The sequence below is a fragment of the Hyperoodon ampullatus genome, assembly GCF_949752795.1.
Source record: "Hyperoodon ampullatus genome assembly, chromosome: 16".
In the NCBI taxonomy this organism is placed as follows: domain Eukaryota; kingdom Metazoa; phylum Chordata; class Mammalia; order Artiodactyla; family Ziphiidae; genus Hyperoodon; species Hyperoodon ampullatus.
The window spans coordinates 10202230-10221205 of record NC_136929.1 but is presented as its reverse complement, the minus strand read 5'-3'; the positions used below and the strand labels follow the sequence as shown (position 1 = coordinate 10221205).

Below are 18976 nucleotides of genomic sequence, written 5' to 3'. Positions count from 1 at the left end.
CCCCCGGGTCACAATCCCAACCTCAGAAGATACCCAATGGTCAGGTTCCAGCCCGACACTGCAGTTCCTTTCACGCTGTGATTCTCCATGTCTCTGATGTACTCACTCTGTTTTCCTTACATAGAATACTCTCATTTAATGCCATTACCCAAATCCTCCTGGGGAATCATATTTACCCCTGACGACAACTCTTCATAAAGCTCTGCAGACTTCCTTCCCTGGAAGCAATCTCTTCCTCTTATTAAGATGAAACAGTAGTTGGAAGCACAATACATAGCACATAATAGGTTCCTGGAAATTTTTAAGTACACTCCAGGATATCTGTGATATTACTTTACAACTGACTACATCTATTGGAGCACATTTCACTTTCTGGCTTGAGTGCCTTCTTATGTTTCTACTAGGGGATAAGTTGAGTTCGTCCTAATGTGCTCAACTCTGCTGTAAGTGAAAGCACGTTGGTTCATGTGTGGCCAGCGCATAGCCCCATCACATGGAGAATGCTGCTGAATTATAAACAACAACAAAATAGGCACACAATCTATTTAGTCTTCACTGTGAACGGAAATATGCAGTATTTGTGGAAAACTTCCGGGGGTGTAGCAGATGAGGGGAGTATAAACATTAGGATATAAGAAACAAAGTGGAGATAATATCTGTAATGCAAGCAAATACAAAGAGATGTATAAATATGAGGATATAAGAATAAAAGTGGAGGGACTTCCCTGGCGGTCCAGTGGTTAAGACTCTGCGTTTCCAATGCAGGGGGCACGGGTTCGACCCCTGGTCGGGGATCTAAGATCTCACGTGCTGTGCAGCACGGCCAAAAAATAAAATTAAAAAAAAATCTCAATTAAAGAAAAGAATCAAAGTGGAGATAATAACCGTAATGCAAACAAATGCAGAGAGATGTGAGGCTGAAGGTGGGGAAAGCAGACGCTAAGGTGCCTGGCCTTGGGTTGTGCCTATAGAAAAAAAATAAAGCTATCTATCTGAAAGATAGGCAACAGAGTGGTTTTCTTTTTCCCTTTTTTGCCTCAAAAATTTATAACAGAACCTCAGTGTCTGATCATACACGAGGAAAAAATGATTTAAAAACCATAGGAGGGGGCTTCCCTGGTGGCGCAGTGGTTGAGAGTCCGCCTGTCGATGCAGGGGACACGGGTTCGTGCCCCGGTCTGGGAAGATCCCACATGCCGTGGAGTGGCTGGGCCCGTGAGCCATGGCCACTGAGCCTGCGCGTCCGGAGCCTGTGCTCCACAGCGGGAGAGACCGCAACAGTGAGAGGCCCGCGTACCGCAAAAACAAAACAAAACAAAACAAAACAAAAACCCATAGGAAATTCTGGACACCATGCAACAGACATCCTTTAAAAGGCCTAGTTAAGATGCAGGAATATAATGGAAACAAACTCCAGGACCAAAAACTAACGGGCAGCTTGAGTCAAGAAAAGGCACCTCCCTAGGGGATTTATGAGCTCTGCTAGACTTTGGTTTTTAATGTCACATCACACAAAGGGCAAAGTCATGGACCCTTGAAAGGTGGAGATTGCTAAGCCGGATATTTACTGGGCTTCACTGGAGGCTGACCAGAAAAAAATTCAATGACAAAAGGAGATGAAAACGGAGCATGTGTGACTTGACTTGGGCACACACATGTGGAATTGTATGATGACACATCTGGCACCACAGAACCGTGGGGAGTGGATAGACCAGTCAATAAATGGTACTGTGACAATGGGTTAGACAAACAGAAATAAGATTGTTCCCTCTCTTATTACAGCAGCCACAAAAATCAATTCAGGTTAAACGAAGAACTAAATGTTTAAAAGCCAAACAAAGCCTGACAAGACCAAATATTGCTGAGTTGAAGCTGAGAACTTTCTCATATATTACAGATGCCAGATAAATTGGTAAAAGTACTTTGGAATGCAAGTTTATCACTGTCTATTAAAGTTGAAGATATCTTTATTCTAAGACCCAGCAATTCCAGTCTTAGCTGCACACCCTAACAGTATTTTCACGTGCGCAGAATTTCACAAGTGCAGAATTCAGATGTGTGCAAGTTAACATGCAATGCTCAGAGCAGCACTGTTTGGAGTCACAAAATATTAGAAACACACCTCTCAAACCTGCATGCATTAGCTTTCTATTTCTGTGTAACAAACCACAAATTTAATGGCTTAAAACAACACTCACTGATTATCTCACAGTTTCTGTAGGTGAGAGGTGTGGGCGGGGTGTAATTGGGTTCCCTGCTCAGGGTCTCAGATGCTGAAATCAGGGTGTAGGTTGGGCTGCGGTCTCATCTGGAACTTGGGGTCTTCTATCCTCATTTGGGTTGTTATCAGAATTCTCTTCCTGTGGTTGTAGGCCTGAGGGTCCTGGTTTCTTGCTCACAGCCCCCAGAAGCCACCCTCAGGTCCTAGCCACATGGCCCTTCACAACATGGCAGCTGACTTGTCCAAGGCCAACTGGAGACCCTCTCTTGTTTTGAAGCTCTCTCTTCAGAAAGGGCCCAGTTCCTCTGATTAGGTCAGGCCCACCCAAGAGAACCTCCTTTTTGATTCACTCCAGTTCCATCATTACCAACCTATTCCCAGGAGTGAAATCCCATCATATTCACAAGTCCTGCCCAAAGCCAAAGGGAGAAGATTATGTAGGGGGTCAGATGTCCTGGAAACCCATTTTAGAATTCACCTACCACACGGGAGAATGGGAAAATAAATTGTGCAGTGTTTCTCTGAATAGTGCTCTCTCTCTCTCTATATATATATATATAATATGGTGCAATGTACAGTTGTATATTATACCCCAAGGGAAATAAATAAAATATAGATACAAGTACTCATATTAGTAAATCTCACACACAGTGTTGAGCAAAAAAAGCCATTAGCAGAAGAAACAGTGCAGTATGAGACCACATAAGGCGGGTTTAAATTACGCAAAAAGATATGTGATTCTCAGCTGATGCCTATATATGTGTTCAAGGCATAAAGGGATGTACTAGGACAAACATCAAGTTCAGAAAAGTGGTTCTTTAGGGGAAAGGGAGGAGAGGGATGAGGGGCATGTGCTCGAGGACTTCAGATCCATTGCTAATCTGCTTTTTGAACTGCAAATGGCCACAGAAGAATACATTTTATTATTATTTATATACCTTTGCATGCCTGAACTATATCACGAAAAATTAAAAATACATGGAAGACCAAACAATAAAAAACAAAAATTAATAAAGATTTCGGCAATATAAATTGAACTAATTATCCTTTTGAAGATAAGGTAAACCCTGAATTGATTAAAAATGTAGCAAATGGCAAATGCTGAAAAAAATTAAGGGGCAAGTTGTTTCTTCAAATTTCTCAGTAATTCTTTCAATGCAACTAAAAGCATGATTAGCCATTCTGGTGGTGAGAGGAAACAGGGAAATTAATTTGTAATTAAGTGTTTTATAGTATTTACTGCTTATATTATTTAACTGCTTTGGACATGGTTTTATAAGTGAAAATTCAATACAGCAAGTAATTAGTATTTAGAGAATGCAAATTAAGAAAACATATCAAATAAACAGTATTAAAATTCAAGTACCCTGTATTATGGAGGGTAGTGTATTCTTTACGAATAAAAACTATCCCCATTTGTAGGAATGCAAAACAAATGAGGCCTGCTTATTGTTATTTCAGTAGGAAATTAAAAGGAATAAAGATATTGAGCTATTTAAAGATCTACAGGGGAAAAAAAAAAGCTCTACAGGGGATGTTTATTGCAAGTATTTTAGCAACATAGAAGAAAGTTTCTTCATATACCAAGTAGAGGGATAAACAGAACAAGAACAGTGGTGAAATTGCACACATGAGCTTTTGTCGGGCAACCAGGACAAAACGCAAAACTGTTTCTGTCTTTGTTACAGAGAGATGTGGCTCTTGCCTATAGTAACCTGTCTCATGACCTGTATGGGCTTTTCCTTCATGAAAAGCTCATCTAATTGTTCTCCTTATAATACAACCTATTAGTCCCAACAAAACAGGAACGGCGGGATTTTGCCTCACAGCAGGGCTTGATCTTGTTATTTCTACTTAGCGGTGTGTCTGTTTTGTCCAAATTAGAAGAGAAAGTTATTGGCTTGAGATGACAAAGTTGTTTTATTAAATTGTGTCAATATGTCATTCTTTTTTTTCCCCACTGAAAACATTCAGGCTCCTTTCCTCCGTCTCACGGGGTTTATGCTGAGGCTCCTCTGGCTGTTTCCTCTCTGTCTCTGCATCCTGATGCTGCAGGTCCCATGACACAGTGCTAGTAAGTGCTCTGAGAGGTGTCAGGAGGGAAGAGCACAGTGCTGCCAACTTCAAGCTACTTGCAGTCTAGTAGAGAAGATGAGACCTTGCATACGTGTCGATGGTGTGCGACAGAAGTAACCATAAAGATGGGAAGCAGGAACCCACTGTGTGCCAGGCCCTATGTTGGCTGCTTGGCAGGTCCTATGTGGGCATCTTGGAAAGGAGCTGGGACCCAGATGCTTCCGGGAGAGAAATTAAACACCAGCCCTCCTCCTACTCTGTGTCTATCTACACAGCCTGTTTGCACAGGGCATATGGGAGCTTCAGAGGCAGAAATGAGTGACAGAAATCTCGTCCAGGTTTTGGGTCTGACCTTTGTAGTGGCTTCTGCGGTTGTCTCCCCAGGATCCATCTCCTCCCCTATGATGAATCCAAGCCAATCACCTTGACTCTAGCCATCTTGCCAGTGATTCATTTAGTAGTGACCAAGTGACCCGATCCTTCCGGATGAGAGATGAGAGCTGGTTTGCTGGGGGGCAGAGGCGGGGGGGAAGGCACTGGGAAAGGTGTCCTTGATTCTAAGAAGGAGATCTGGGCGGAGGTGACCCTCCTTCTTCTAGATTTTATCACAAAGCCTGAAAGTGTTGCAAATGTAAGAAAATGCAACATCCATGCAAATGGATGTTGCATCCATTTTGTTAACACATGAAGACAACACATGGACAATGAAACTGCTTTGCTTTGCTAGGGTTGCTGGTACCCAAAACTGGGTGGCTTCAAACAGTGGGAATGTATTATCTCACAGTTCTGGAGGCGAGCAATCAGAAATCAAGGCAGGACCACGCTCCCTCTGAAGGATTCTCCTTGCCTCTTCCGCTTTGGGTGCTTGCTGACAATCCTTGGAGGTCCTTGGCTTGTAGATGTCATGACAATCACATGGCCGTCTTCCCCATGTGTGTCACACTGTCTTCTCTCTGTGTATGTCTGTCTCGCTGTCAAAATCTCCCCTTTTTATAGAATATCAGTCATATTGGATTAGGGTTCACCCTAATGACCTCATTTTAACTTGATTATCTCTATTTCCAAATAAGGTCACATTTTGGGAGTACTGAGGGTTAGGATTTCAACACATCTTTTGGGGGCACATAAGTTAACCCATGACAACAACTGAGAGAATTTCAGTGAAAGACCCAGAGTCCTGGCTTCCGGAAGTCTACCTAATCCCTTGAATTTTGTGAGATAAATTTACTAATTGTTTAAGTTAGTTGGAGTCAATTTTCTGCTACTTGCAGCCAAAGCATTCAGACAGAATTATGCAGACATTGCTGATGGGATGAGGGTAAGGGCAGTGATGGAGGCTGACAGGGGTCTCGGAGCTGTAGACAACAGCAGAAGAAGGCATCTGTCCTGTTGAGCCTGACACAGTGTGGATGGATAGGTTTGTTTTGGTCCAGGACTATTATTCATTCTTCATCCAAACACCTATTCACCAGCTACCCTGTGGCAAGGATTGTGCTAAACATGGAGGATTTAAATGAGCAAGACAGATGCCGTTAGGACTTCCCTGGTGGTCCAGTGGTTAAGACCCCGAGCTTCCACTGCAGGGGGTACAGATTCGATCCCTGGTCTGGGAACTAAGATCCCACATGCTGCGTGGCTAAAAAATTAAAAAAAAAAAAAGGCAGACACCATCTCTGTCTTTGAAAGGTGTGTTGGGGGAAATCCTGAAATATGAGCCCAAAGAGGTAAATGGGGCCAGAGAGGAAAAGATACTGAAAACCCTATTAAAATGTTTGTTATCTTGAGGGAAAGGAGAATCTTGAAGCATTTTAAATAGGAGAGTGTCATGAGGCAGTTTACATCGAAGAAGGATCAGTTTTACTGCAAATGGATCACAGGCTGCAGTGTGGTTGAATGAGGCACGGAGACCCACTGGGGAACCAGTGGAATAATCCTAATCCCTTTAGTATCCTTTCACCTTTGAGTATCTCCAGAAGCACCCGGGGTCTTCCAGTGTAGATGGAGCTGCATCAGAGGGTCAATGCACTGGGCGGTTACTTAGTGTGCCTGGGTTGCTGTTGTCTCCTGTGTCCCTCCAGGGTTCTCTTCTTGGGATTTGGAAGGGAAACCAGCCTCCCAGGTCCATGTCAGCTCCTCTTAGAGGGGTCTCACAGCAGGTTGCTGGAGCCCAGGATACAATCAGGTCCAATCAAACCACTGTTGGGTTTTACATCTAGTCCTATTTCCCTAGAGAGACTATATCCCCCCGGATGGCTGGGTCAAGGTCAGGTTCCAGAAACAGCCAGAGTAATGATCTCCCAGGCACAGATGCTGGGTCCCCTGCACCAAGAACACTCCTCTCTTCACGACCGGTCCTCTCTTGAGCCTCTCACGCCTTCCTGCCGTTGCTTCCTGAATCCCATGGCCCTGTGTGTGATGGGGGTTGCTAGCCTCCAAGACGGAGTGGATCCAAGTAAAGATAATACAAACAATTGCTGATTTTAAAAGTTCCGATTTTGCATTGGGATGGGTCACGTGATTTTTCTTACAGAAAATCTGTTCTCCTAATGTGCTGTGCTTTGGCTGATAATATAATTAACCAACCTACCTCAACACCCAGCCACCGAGTAATGAGGGAGATGTCCCATGAGGATGGAAGGGGGCAAGACCTGCAAAAATCAGGCATCGTCTGCCCTGTGTTTATAATCATCTTTCCTGATCACTTCATATCAGGCAAGTGCCACCAACAGATGATGCTTTATTTGGCTGGGAATGATAATGATGGCTTTTTCTAATTGTAATATTTTTAACATTTCTTGCAAGATTTGATTATGGTTCAGGAATTTAACTCTTAATTGCGTTCATATGCAAGGAGAAACCTAGTCACTTCCCATGTCAACGCTGTCAGCTGCTGTATAACTAACTGATTCGGGGCCCCATAGTCGCTGGCTGCTTTCATTAAGATGGTCACAGTAATCAGGCGGAAAAGCACAACTGAGTAATTTGAGATCTGAAAATGCAATGCTAGTTGATTACAATTATGGCTGGAAAATTAGAGCAAATCCCAAGGGGCTAAGGCAGGACTGGATCTAAAGCAGCCTTGTCTTTAATACAGAGTAGCCTCTGTATTATGCCAATTTCAAATATATTATATGGGCTATCACTTTTTTTTTTTTTTTGCGGTACGCAGGCCTCTCACTGCCGTGGCCTCTCCTGTTGCGGAGCACAGGCTCCGGACACGCAGGCTCAGCGGCCATGGCTCACGGGCCCAGCCGCTCCACAGCATGTGGGATCCTCCCGGACCGGGGCACAAACTCGCGTCCCCTGCATCGGCAGGTGGACTCTCAACCACTGCGCCACCAGGGAAGCTGGGCTATCACTTTTTTAATGCTTTCTAAACCCAGAGTTGGGTTGTTTTTGTATACCATTCAACACACACAATGCTATGAGGAAAATACCATTTTTGCCTGTATTGTAGATGTGAAAAAATAAAAGCTTAAAGGATAATTCATTTGGTGTCACTTAACTAAAAAGTGATGGAGCAGTGAGTATAGACTCTTATCCACACTGCTTTCATATGCAGGCCCACAGCCCTTATTCACAACTTCAATATTCAGAACATTCTGAAAATACCCAAAGGTGTTTTGTTCGGTTTTGGTGGTAGCTCATTTAGTGGCAAAAGTCTGATCTGACCTAAGTCTTATTTATTGTCTTTATTTACCCTTCTTTGTCTGAAGGTTGATGTTTTGCTAGAGAAATATTAATGTGTTCGTTACAGGGTGCTGATTCAGACAGCTGTGGAGGGTGATATCAGCCTTACAGTATCTAGAATATTCTGCACTCCAAAAATCACCTGGTTCAAAGAGGTTTTGGGTAAAGGATATAAAGTTGGTGGGGTGAGATGAGAGGAAAGGGCAGAAAAGGAAGATAAGGTATGAAATTAAGATAGGTCTGTGTAATAAATAAAGGCTTGTTACCATTTAGTACCCATTCCCCACCCCAGGCCTAGAACAATGGCTGACCCTTAGAGGGAGCTGAAGTAAACTGGCCTGAGGGATGGAGGGTGATCATAATGAGGACGGCAGTCTGCTCCTTGTATTTACCCAGGGAGGGGGCAGTGAGGGGGCAGCCTAAGAGAAGGTGGCCTTGATGACAACACTGTCATCTTCGCTTACATCTCTATCCCTGGAGGAAGAGCTGGTCCCACTGTAGAGGAGTCTGGCTCCAGGCCAATCCTAAGTGACCCGACCACGGCCAGGGACCAGGCTTTGCCCGGCAGGCTCATGCCCTCCCCACACAGTCTCGGGGCACAGCCGTGCACTGCAGTGTCTGCAGGGAGTCTCAGGCAAGGACTCGGCCCCCAGGCTGCCCCGCTCCTGTGCACAGCGGCATTCCCGGCCCGCGTGCCTCTGCTCGGAGGTCTCCCCACGCAGGGGCCTCAGCTGAGGCACTTTTCTGCATCCTGACTCAGTACATTTTCACTTCTAGCCCTTCCTCTAGTCATACCCCTACCCCCTCCCCGGTTCATAAAAGGGCAGGAGCTTTGCTCAGGGCTCCTGGGCAAAGATCCCTCCCTCGTCACCATGCCAGGGCTGGCCCACCTGCCCCTCACCCAGTGCTGCCCAGTGGGCAGAACGGGACCTGGGCAGCGGTGCCGGTTCCTGCCTGCTGCCTGCACTGCAGCTGAAAGTGAACCGAGGCTCGCTGTGACTTTCGGCTTGGCTTGCTGTCCTACAAGACCACCTTGACACCTGCCCTGCGCCAGTGCCCTGCGGGCTGCCTTCGGGAACCTTCTGCCAGCGTCCTCTTTAGCTCACACATCTTTATTGTCCTCTCCTTGCGCTCTCTCACTGGCATTTAATCGTGATCACACTTTCACCAACTTAACAGTTCCTTGGCTTTATGTCCTCCTCTTGTCAGCGACTGTCCTTTCTCATTTAAGTTCTGGAACAAGACACAGCTCAGTTCAACCTTCAGCACACGCTGTCGCCATGACCCAGAACACGGTTCTCTGTGCACTTCCTCTGGCTCCATCCAGCTGTTCCTCACTAACTTCCTGTTCCAGGGAGTCTTCCTGGATTCTTCCATTCCTGGTTATGGCCCTCACCTCGGGGTTCCCAGAACACCTTGTGTTTGCCTTTATCAAAGCCCGTCATGTTTTATGTCTACTTACTGGTTACCCACCCTCAGCTGGTAATACTTGAAGACTAGGAACTTAATTGTTTATGTCTCAGGATGGCCAACATGGCCTGGCTCTTGATAGGCACTCAACAAATGCTTGGCAATGAGTAACACATTTAGTACAAGATTAAAAAAAGTAATAACCCAGAGTATTTTAGTCTATCTGTTAAAATTTAAAAAAATAACCCAGGCTATATTAGTCTATCTGTTATGTTACAGACACGTTTGCCCTCAAAGCTTATTTTTAAAAAAATATATGTTGTTGTTACCCCAAGGCTATAAAAATATCTATATATATTCTTTGCCTTGGTCATTATATTTTTTCATATTTCTAAATCCACATGGAGTTAAATTTCAGGGTCATTCTCATTAGGCGCTGTATCTTCTACACAAGTTCTTTATGGATTGACTGGTTTTTAACTTTCTTTTTAGCCTAAGTGAATTCTAATAAGAATACAGAGTTATTAACTAGATGATCTTTTAAAGACACTTCAAATCTGAAGAGTTTATGAAATTTATATATTGAAAATCAAAATTTCCTTCTAGATCATGCCTGACATAAAAATATATATGAACTGTAAAACAGATTTAAAATGTTAGCTCTCACAAACACATAAAAGCAAACTTTAAACATTTTTAAATTAATAATTTTAAAGTTCTGCTATATTTTCATGTATAGGTACTAAGAACCCTATCTTCCATCTTTACTGGTTTCTGCATCTCATTCTATTAGGTTATTTCCAGAATTTTAGAACTGACACATAATCTGACAATGCTGAAAATGTTCTCAAACATCTGTATTCTGCAGAAAAGACCACTGTGAATATTAAAACTGAATTACTCCAAGTTATAAAAAAAGACAATATTTTAAGACCACCGTTAAAGTGAAATTACTTTGATATTAATTCAGAATAAATGAATTAAACTGACTGCAGTTTTTGTTCTTACCCTTGGAAACGTTGTAAATCTATCCAGCTCTTCGACAAAGCAGAACATCTGCAAACTAACTGCTGACATGACAATCAAGAGGCTGGCAGTAAATACAACCAAACTTCCGAGCTTTTTTCCAGGACCAAATATCTTATACACGAAGTCTTCTAATGCAGGTGAAATTTTAATAAGCCGAACTACCCGAAGAACCTATTGTGGGAGAGAAAAACACACACACTCGATCGTTTATTTATACTGAATCTTAAATAAGTTCATACTAAAATCTCATTTTTCATAGCACTCTATAAAATCGCATTTAGCGATAAAACAATTTAATAACTGAGATATCAGTAGCTCAGTGACTGCCATATAGCAAGAACTCAATAAATCCCAAAGGAATGAAGGAAAATGGTGACAACTCAGTGTTTTAATATATGATGCGATAATTCAAAGTGGCATTAATTAACACATATTGTTGAAATAAAATGGACATTTGTTCTAACGTTCAAATATCAAAGAAAACATTCGTTCAATATTAGGCATATTCATTGTCTCATAAAACAAACTTTCCAAGGGATTACTGTACATTCAAAAGGAAATTTAAAAAATCCATCTATCAGGGAGTCTTTACTCATGGCTGAGACTGCTACTCTAAGATCTATTCTAGCCTTCCTTTAATTAACAGAACTTGCTGAATTTTAGCCTAGCAAGGCTACAGACTGCATTTTCCAGCCCCACTTGTATCTAGTTGTGGCCGGTGGACTAGGTTCAGACCTATGGAATGTGAAAAAATGTGATTTTTGCACTTTCAATTAAATAATTTGCCCTGGACACTCTTTTTATACCTTCCTCTGGCTGGGAAATTAAAACAACTGTAATTGTCCCTTTGGAACAAAAATAGAAGCCTCGTATAGAAGATGATAGATTCAGTCTAACCCAACAGGCCTGCTTTCTGGATGGCCCTGGGGAACAGGGCCACCTACTTGCCCTGGACTCCCACCAACTGGAGAGAAACACACTTCTACCTTACGCGAGCCCTGTAGTTTATAGAACTTTGTTCTATGTGCTCAGCTGGTTATCTAAACGCACACACGTTTAAATGTTTTGTATATATATATATATATATATATATATATATGCAAAAACTCCCACCCATAACTAATTAATTTTCTCATTCACTTAACAAATATTATTATGTGCCAAACACTGTGTTGGACAAATAAGATTCAATGGCTATTACTGTTACAAAGGGAGTTTAATAGAAAGGCACAGCTCTTAAGGGCATATCCATAAGATTAAAAACATAAAGTAGAATATAATTAAAAGTTGAAGTATACAATATGGAAAAGTAGCATTTTTCAACAAGTCTAAGATGCCATTGATTTTTTTATGTACCACTGAGAAATTGAAAAATGCCACCAATTAAAGCATAACACACCACTGATTATAAGACAGATTCCAGTTTAGAGATATTAAAATAGGAAAATTGTGGTCTTGGTATAAATGAAAGATGATAAGTAGAATGGTAGTCCAAGATGGCTTGATATCAATAAGAGCTTAAGGTGTCTGTAAAGGCTTCTCAGGAGAAGAAAGAATAAAGTAAGGAACAGGAAATGCTTTAAAAACCTAGATTTAAGTTTTTACACAAAATAACATGCGTTTGGATTCTTCCAGCAACCCTAGCTTCCTAATCCTCCTGATTTTCCTTTGGCAAATCATTCCCACTCTGCTCTTAGTCTATGAGGTCCAGAAGGGACTTCCTGACCCCCATGGTCCAGGCCTGGCCAGGGTATTCACAATGACCTCAGTCATCAGAACTTTTGCAGGACCTATGAGAGGTGTCCTATTCTTTAGCCCCAGCTGGAATTACTGGAAGAGCCACATAAGCCCTGAGCTTCTGGGAGCCATCTTAGCCACCACATGGACAAAGAGGGCTTAAAAACGATACCAACACAGAAGAAAGGTGAGTGGAGAAATGGACGGGGTCCCAATAATACCATGTTAGCCTCTGAATTTGGCCATCCCTGAAGCCACATTTACCTGCTACCCCCACACAAAGTAAAAAATTATAGGTATTGTTATTTAATCATCACAAAGAAAATAATAGGAGTTCATAAATAATGAAGTATGACTAATTACAATCTGTAAAGGTAAGTTCTATTTCTTATTATTTCAACTGTAAGTTAGTGTTGAGCAAACATATTTAGACTTATTGAGAAGGGAGAACTACACTTGGAGTTAAATTCATATTTCCTGCTCTTTAAAGTGTGTGTCAACATCTGATGTAGTTTAAAATTTTACATGTATGCACAGATGCATAATATCCATGTACATATAAAATATGTACTTCTACACACTGTGCTGATTTATGAACTGTATGTAAAACATCTCCATTTATTACTCTGAATTTTCAGAGTTTTTATAACAATGAAATGAATGCACTATTTTTGGTATTTAAAATGTCACAGGGCCTATTTGAAATTTGTATTTACTACAGTTGTTGGTATTTTCCCTGGAAAGAAAAAAATTCTAAAGGTAAATAGGCATTATTCGTATTACCTGAAAGTATGTGAATTGAGAATGATAAAGGTCTGGATATACATGAAGAGTGGTTCCAACTACGAGCAGCAGCTCGAATTTGTGGAGAGATGAGCTAATATATCCAGTAAATCCCAAACACCATATCTTCAGAAGTGCTTCCAAATCAAAAAGTACCGTAAAAGCCACCTAGAGGAACAAAGGGACAGTGAAATTGTAATCTAAAACTATAATTTATTTCAAAATATTTCATATGGTTGTTAGTGCATGAATTTTAGCCACTATCATATAAAATGAGGAGCCATATCATATAAAAATCTAGAACAATATTGTTAAAAATACGATTTTGAAACACACCAACTAGAATATCACAGACCAAATATATCTTAAGCAATCAGAGAAAAATATGTTAAAATGTTAAATGTTTGTGAGTGGTATTATTTCCTCATTATTCATCATTTGATATTAATTAAAAGTCATCGCCATTTATAGAATTACAGTACTATATACGGAAAGGCTGCATTTTTCTATAATTTGTATTTTCTAAAAAAAGTTTCTACAATGCACATGATATAGTATAATTACACTTACATATTACTAAGTGTAATTAAACTACAATTTAAAAGTTTATATATCATTTATATCTTGGGTCTCATAAACAGCAGATAATTTTGGATTTTATTGGGCTGGCCATAAAGTTCGTTCGGGTTTTTCCATCACGTCTTAGGGAAAAACCCAAACGAACTTTTTGGCCAACCCAATATAACAAGGAGTTTATGTGTGTGTGCATATGCACACATAAATTAATATGTTAATATGTCTACATTATTAATTTTGTAAATTAACAATCGACATTACTGGGTTAATAAATTTGTTCGATCTCTTAATCTATCACATTAATTCTAGGAATTTGCTATTGCAAATAACAATATTATAAAGTACATATACAAACACAGCATATTATTTTTCGTTTACTTGTCCTATGGATAAGAGCACTCATTTTATAAAGAAGTTTACAACTGGAATTAAAATGGCAATATAATATGAACTTTAAAAAATTTTTATTGGATAGTTGATTTACAATGTTGTGTTAGTTTCAGGTGTACAGCAAAGTGAATCAGTTATACAAACATCCACTCTTTTTTAGATTCTTTTCCCATATAAGTTATTACAGAGTACTGAGTAGAGTTCCCTGTGCTATACAGTAGGTCCTTATTAGTTATCTATTTTATATACAGTAGTGTGTACATGTCAGTGACATAAGATTAACTTTTAATTAAAGAGCACAATTAGTCATAACACATCCCTGTCAGAAGATACCAAATGATTTGTTGGAAGATAGGAATAAAGGATAGCTTGCTTCTCTTTTTCTAGGCCAACATGGAAGGGATTTTCTTCCACACACATTTGGAAAATGTGAGGAAAGTGGAGTTTTAATAATAACATTTTTAGGACTGGAAACTTAAAGGGATTGCAGATGGTTAATTTAGGTGTGAGGAGGAGATTAACATTACTTCTCTAGACCCACCTTGCCTCTTAATTTAAATTGACACGTCCCTTTTAAAAAATGTAACAGACACAGAAAAGAAACTTATGGTTACCAAAGGGGATAGTGAGGGTGGGACAGATAAATTAAGAGTTTGGGAGTAACATATATACACCACTATATATAAAACAGATAAACAACAAGGACCTACTCTATAGCACAGGGAACTCAACTCAAAATCTTGTAATAGCTTATAATGGAAAAGAATCTGAAAAAGAATATGTATATATATATAATATATACACACACACATATATATGTGTGTATATATATATGTATTTGACTGAACACTTTGTTGTACACCTGAGACTAACACACTGTAAATTAACTATACTTCAATAAAAAAAAGTGTAACAGAGTAATACATTTTAATTGTGAAATAATCCTAAATACACAAAGTATTAATAAAATTCCTGCCCACCTTTCCCAGGTGATTCATGGTAACCATGTTTTATATTCCCTCCTCATCCAAACATACATAATCACACAATGGGCTTCCATTTTATGTGTCATTCTGCAGCTTCTCACTAACAATCATGGACATGCCTTCAGGTTAAGAAATATAAATTCTACTTATTCTTTTTATCAGCTGCATAATTTTGCATGGTATTCAATGTTTATTCAATTCAGCATTTTCTCTACTGATTCATTAAAGGGCAGTACTTCTTGGATAAGGAATCATCAGGAAAAATGGTTAAGCATTTTGCTACTTCAAAAACAGACTGTACTGACCATCCTTATGCAATATCAGTTTTTATTGGGCTTTCCTATCTATAAGTAGAGTCTCAAACCTGGCACCTCTGGGGCAAAGGACATGTTTGCCCACTTTAAATTTTAGAAAGCATTAAGAGATTACTTTCAAAATGTTACGTTGTCATTTGTCTTTCAGCAAGGTAGGAAAGTGTTTCTTGTCCTAAATCTGTACCATCACCTGATGTAATCAAACTTAATAAAACTTTTGCTTAGCTGTCCAGATGTGTATTGATGACTTAGATTATTTTTTTAAAAACAATTTTCTGTTCATAACCTTCCCAATTTTCTATGGTGGTGTTGTTTCTTTCTTACCAGATTTTGGAGTTGTTGATATTAAGGACATTCATCTTTGTCTGCTATATAAACTGAAATATTTTTTCCCTAGTCAATAGTTAGATTTTTAACTCTAGTGGAATTAGTTCTATAAGCACTTTAATTTTTATATGGTCACATGTGTCCACCTTTATAACTTTTTTCTTTACCTTGTACATATAAAGGCTTAGAAGGATTAATAACTAGTCTTCATATCTAGAAACACACTGTTTTTCTATTTATTTGGCCCATATTCTTTAATAAAATTTTCCCCATAAAGATATGTTATTGTTTGATTTTGAAATTTATTTCTATTCATTTAATATTCCAGTCACTAATGAAAATGAATTTTTTTTACCTATTTTTTTTTTTTTTTTTACCATTTCTACCTAGTTATTTCCAGTGGAAAGAAAAGCTACTGATTTATTTATATTGATTTTTCTCAATTTGCCTTACTCAATTCTTCTACTAATTCTAAAATTTTTTAAATCTCTTGGGCTTTATAAACATATATATATTTCATGTGCCAATGAAGATACGATGTTTTTCAAGATTTATTTTGGAGTTAATTGTATTAATTCATTAGCTATAATGGTATAGCCAAACAGTAATATATACTAAGGAATGTGGTGGTAATAACAGGAGTCCATAATATGCTCCTTATTTTCAATGAAAGTTTCTCAGTATTCATATATAATGGTTGCAGTGAGCTTAGGGTAATAATTTCTACCATGTTTAAGGACTTTCTTTCTCTTTTATTTTACTTAGAGGGCATTAGCCTTTAATTCACTGAAGCAATGAAATATATCACAGGAGTCCTTGATTTGTATATTCCTAGAATAAACCCTAGATGCTTATGCTGATTTTATTGGATAATATTTTATTTATAATTTTTGCAGCTACTGTCATAAATACAATTGGTCTGTAATTTTACTTATACTATAATTATAAGGTTTGGGTTAAGCCTATGGTAGCCTGATCAAATTTATTATAGAGTTTCTCATCTTTTGTACAATCTGTAATTTCTTAAATAAGATAAGAGTTATCTCATCTTTGAAAGTAGATAAGAATCCAGCAGAAAAACCACATGGGCCCAATCTTTTTTGTAATATGGTAGATCAAAGCTTTCCACTGTTCTTCTGATCAGCTTTCTTACCTCGTCCATCAACTTGGTAGTTTGTACTTTGCCAGGAAAGCATTAATTTCCTCTAGATTTTCAAGACCCGTGTTTAAGAGTACATTTTTTTTTTCAGAAAGAACTGGTTCAGCAGACGGCATGAGGTATCTTACAAAGTTGCCACCCCTTTCAATCAATTTCTTGGCTGACATTTCTCAGACCTGAAAGTAATGTGATTTTGAACTCCAATCCCACGCGGGCAGGCTTGTGCTGATACATTTTCACAAAGCGTACTCTTTCCCTACTCTTTTGGAGTCGAGGTCAAGACTGAAGGTTTCCCCACGGTTTCCTTCTGAGGGATGGACATTTTCCTTCTCTCACTGAGGTACAGACCTCATGTGTCCTGATGTTACGTGGGGCTGTCTCTGTTTTGACTCTTCACCTTGAACAGCCCCTCCGTCTGTCCAGGATACAGCTCTTAAAATGGCAAGTTCTAGGTGACAAGCATATGCAAATACCCTCAGGATAGCCACTGGCCTTAGAGCCCATTAGCTGTTCTTCATTCACATCAACGCAATTTTTGGCCTTGAGAATATTCCTTAATTTTTTTTTGCATGGTCTGCTAAGTATTTAAAATGTTTTAATATTTTAGATGTCACTTTTAGTTTTTTCATAAATGATTTTCAGCCCCTTTCTGGGGCCACTTTGTATGCGTCTCCTAGAATCAAGATACTATTTGATTTTGTGTTTAAACATAGTCATAGTTTCTATGATTTTTAAAAAATCTGCCTTTTAAAAAAGGCAGACCTTCTCTGCCCCAACCTTTAATCAGCCATTTCTCCTTTAAAGGCATATTTTCTATGATTTTTGGTAGAAAAATTCAACCCTCTCACATATAGCGTGCCAAAATTATACCTGGTCTTATGTTTCTAGTTTATTGTATGTCATTGATATTCATCTTTTAACCTTTTCTTGTCTTTTCTGGCTCGGTCAAATTGTTGTTAATGTCTTTTCTCCCCCTTGTTTATTTGGACTCTGCTTTTCTAATCTCCCAGTTTAATTCCCAACTGTCCTACATCATCCTATACTTTTTTTTTTTTTTTTTTTTTTTTTGTGGTACGCGGGCCTCTCACTGCTGTGGCCTCTCCCATTGCGGAGCACAGGCTCCGGACGCGCAGGCTCAGCGGCCATGGCTCACGGGCCCAGCCGCTCCGCGGCATGTGGGATCTTCCCGGACCGGGGCACGAACCCGTGGCCCCTGCATCGGCAGGCGGACTCTCAACCACTGCGCCACCAGGGAAGCCCCAACCTATACTTCTTTATTATTGCATCCAAATTGAATAACTGTAAACTCCTCTCCCGCACAAATGTACTTGCTCACTCTTTCCTCACACTCCTGCCAACCTACAGACTTCATAGTATCCTTCTCTCACCCACACTCCCAGTGATATCACCCCTCTTCCTAAATTCTGCTTTTTCTGAGATCAACCATCAATTTTTTCTTTTTTTTTTTGGCCGTGCTGCACAGCATACAGGATCTTAGTTCAATGACCAGGGATTGAACCCGTGCCCCCTGCAGTGGAAGCGCAGAGTCTTAACCATTGGACCACCAGGGAAGTCCCAATTCTAGCTTTTTGAATTGTAATTATTTCTTTTTTTTCAAGGACCCTTACTTGACATTTCAATTACCATCTTCCATTTAGATTCAATACCCACTACTTTATTTCCTTTTCATCTTATCTACCTAGTCCTGTGGACTGTGAAGAATTTATCTTAGGCTTAGCATACTTTGGGGTAGTTTCCTCAAATAAACATCAAGGGTTGTATACTGTCTCAATCCTTTTCTATCAAAAGTGCATTTTTTTTTTTTTTTTCCAGTATGCGGGCCTCTCACCGCTGCGGTATCTCCCGTTGTGGAGCACAGTCTCCGGACGCACAGGCTCAGCGGCCATGGCTCAAGGGCCCAGCCGCTCCGTGGCATGTGGGATCTTCCCGGACGGGGGCACGAACCCGTGTCCCCTGCATCGGCAGGCGGACTCTCAACCACTGTGCCACCAGGGAAGCCCCTAAAGTGCATTTTTAACACTGAATATTTTGGCTGCATACTGTCTTGAGTTGCAGTTCTTTTCTCTCAGTGGTCAATATATATGTTGGTTCACTGCCTTTACTTTCCAATATTGAGGATGAGTCATCCAAAGCACAATATATTTATCTTGATTTTGCAGGTTATTTAAGCCCATTCGGAGGTTTAAAAAAGTTTTTTCTTTATGCTTGCAACCAAGGAAGGTCACCAGGATATGCCTAGGAATGTACCTTTTTTTCA

General features: G+C 39.9%; 1 protein-coding gene across 4 annotated transcripts in view; it reads right to left on the bottom strand.

Annotated features, from left to right (window-relative positions):
* The window catches only part of NALCN (sodium leak channel, non-selective), a gene marked incomplete at both ends in the record, with an annotated part of 256682 nt that overhangs the window by 146028 nt on the left and 91678 nt on the right, over nt 1-18976 (bottom strand). For all 4 annotated transcript variants that reach the window (XM_079721892.1, XM_079721889.1, XM_079721890.1 and 1 more), the window contains 2 exons: nt 10406-10597; nt 12947-13114. In XM_079721892.1, the coding sequence (XP_079578018.1) occupies nt 10406-10597; nt 12947-13114 (360 nt within the window). The remainder of the gene's footprint in view (nt 1-10405; nt 10598-12946; nt 13115-18976) is intronic.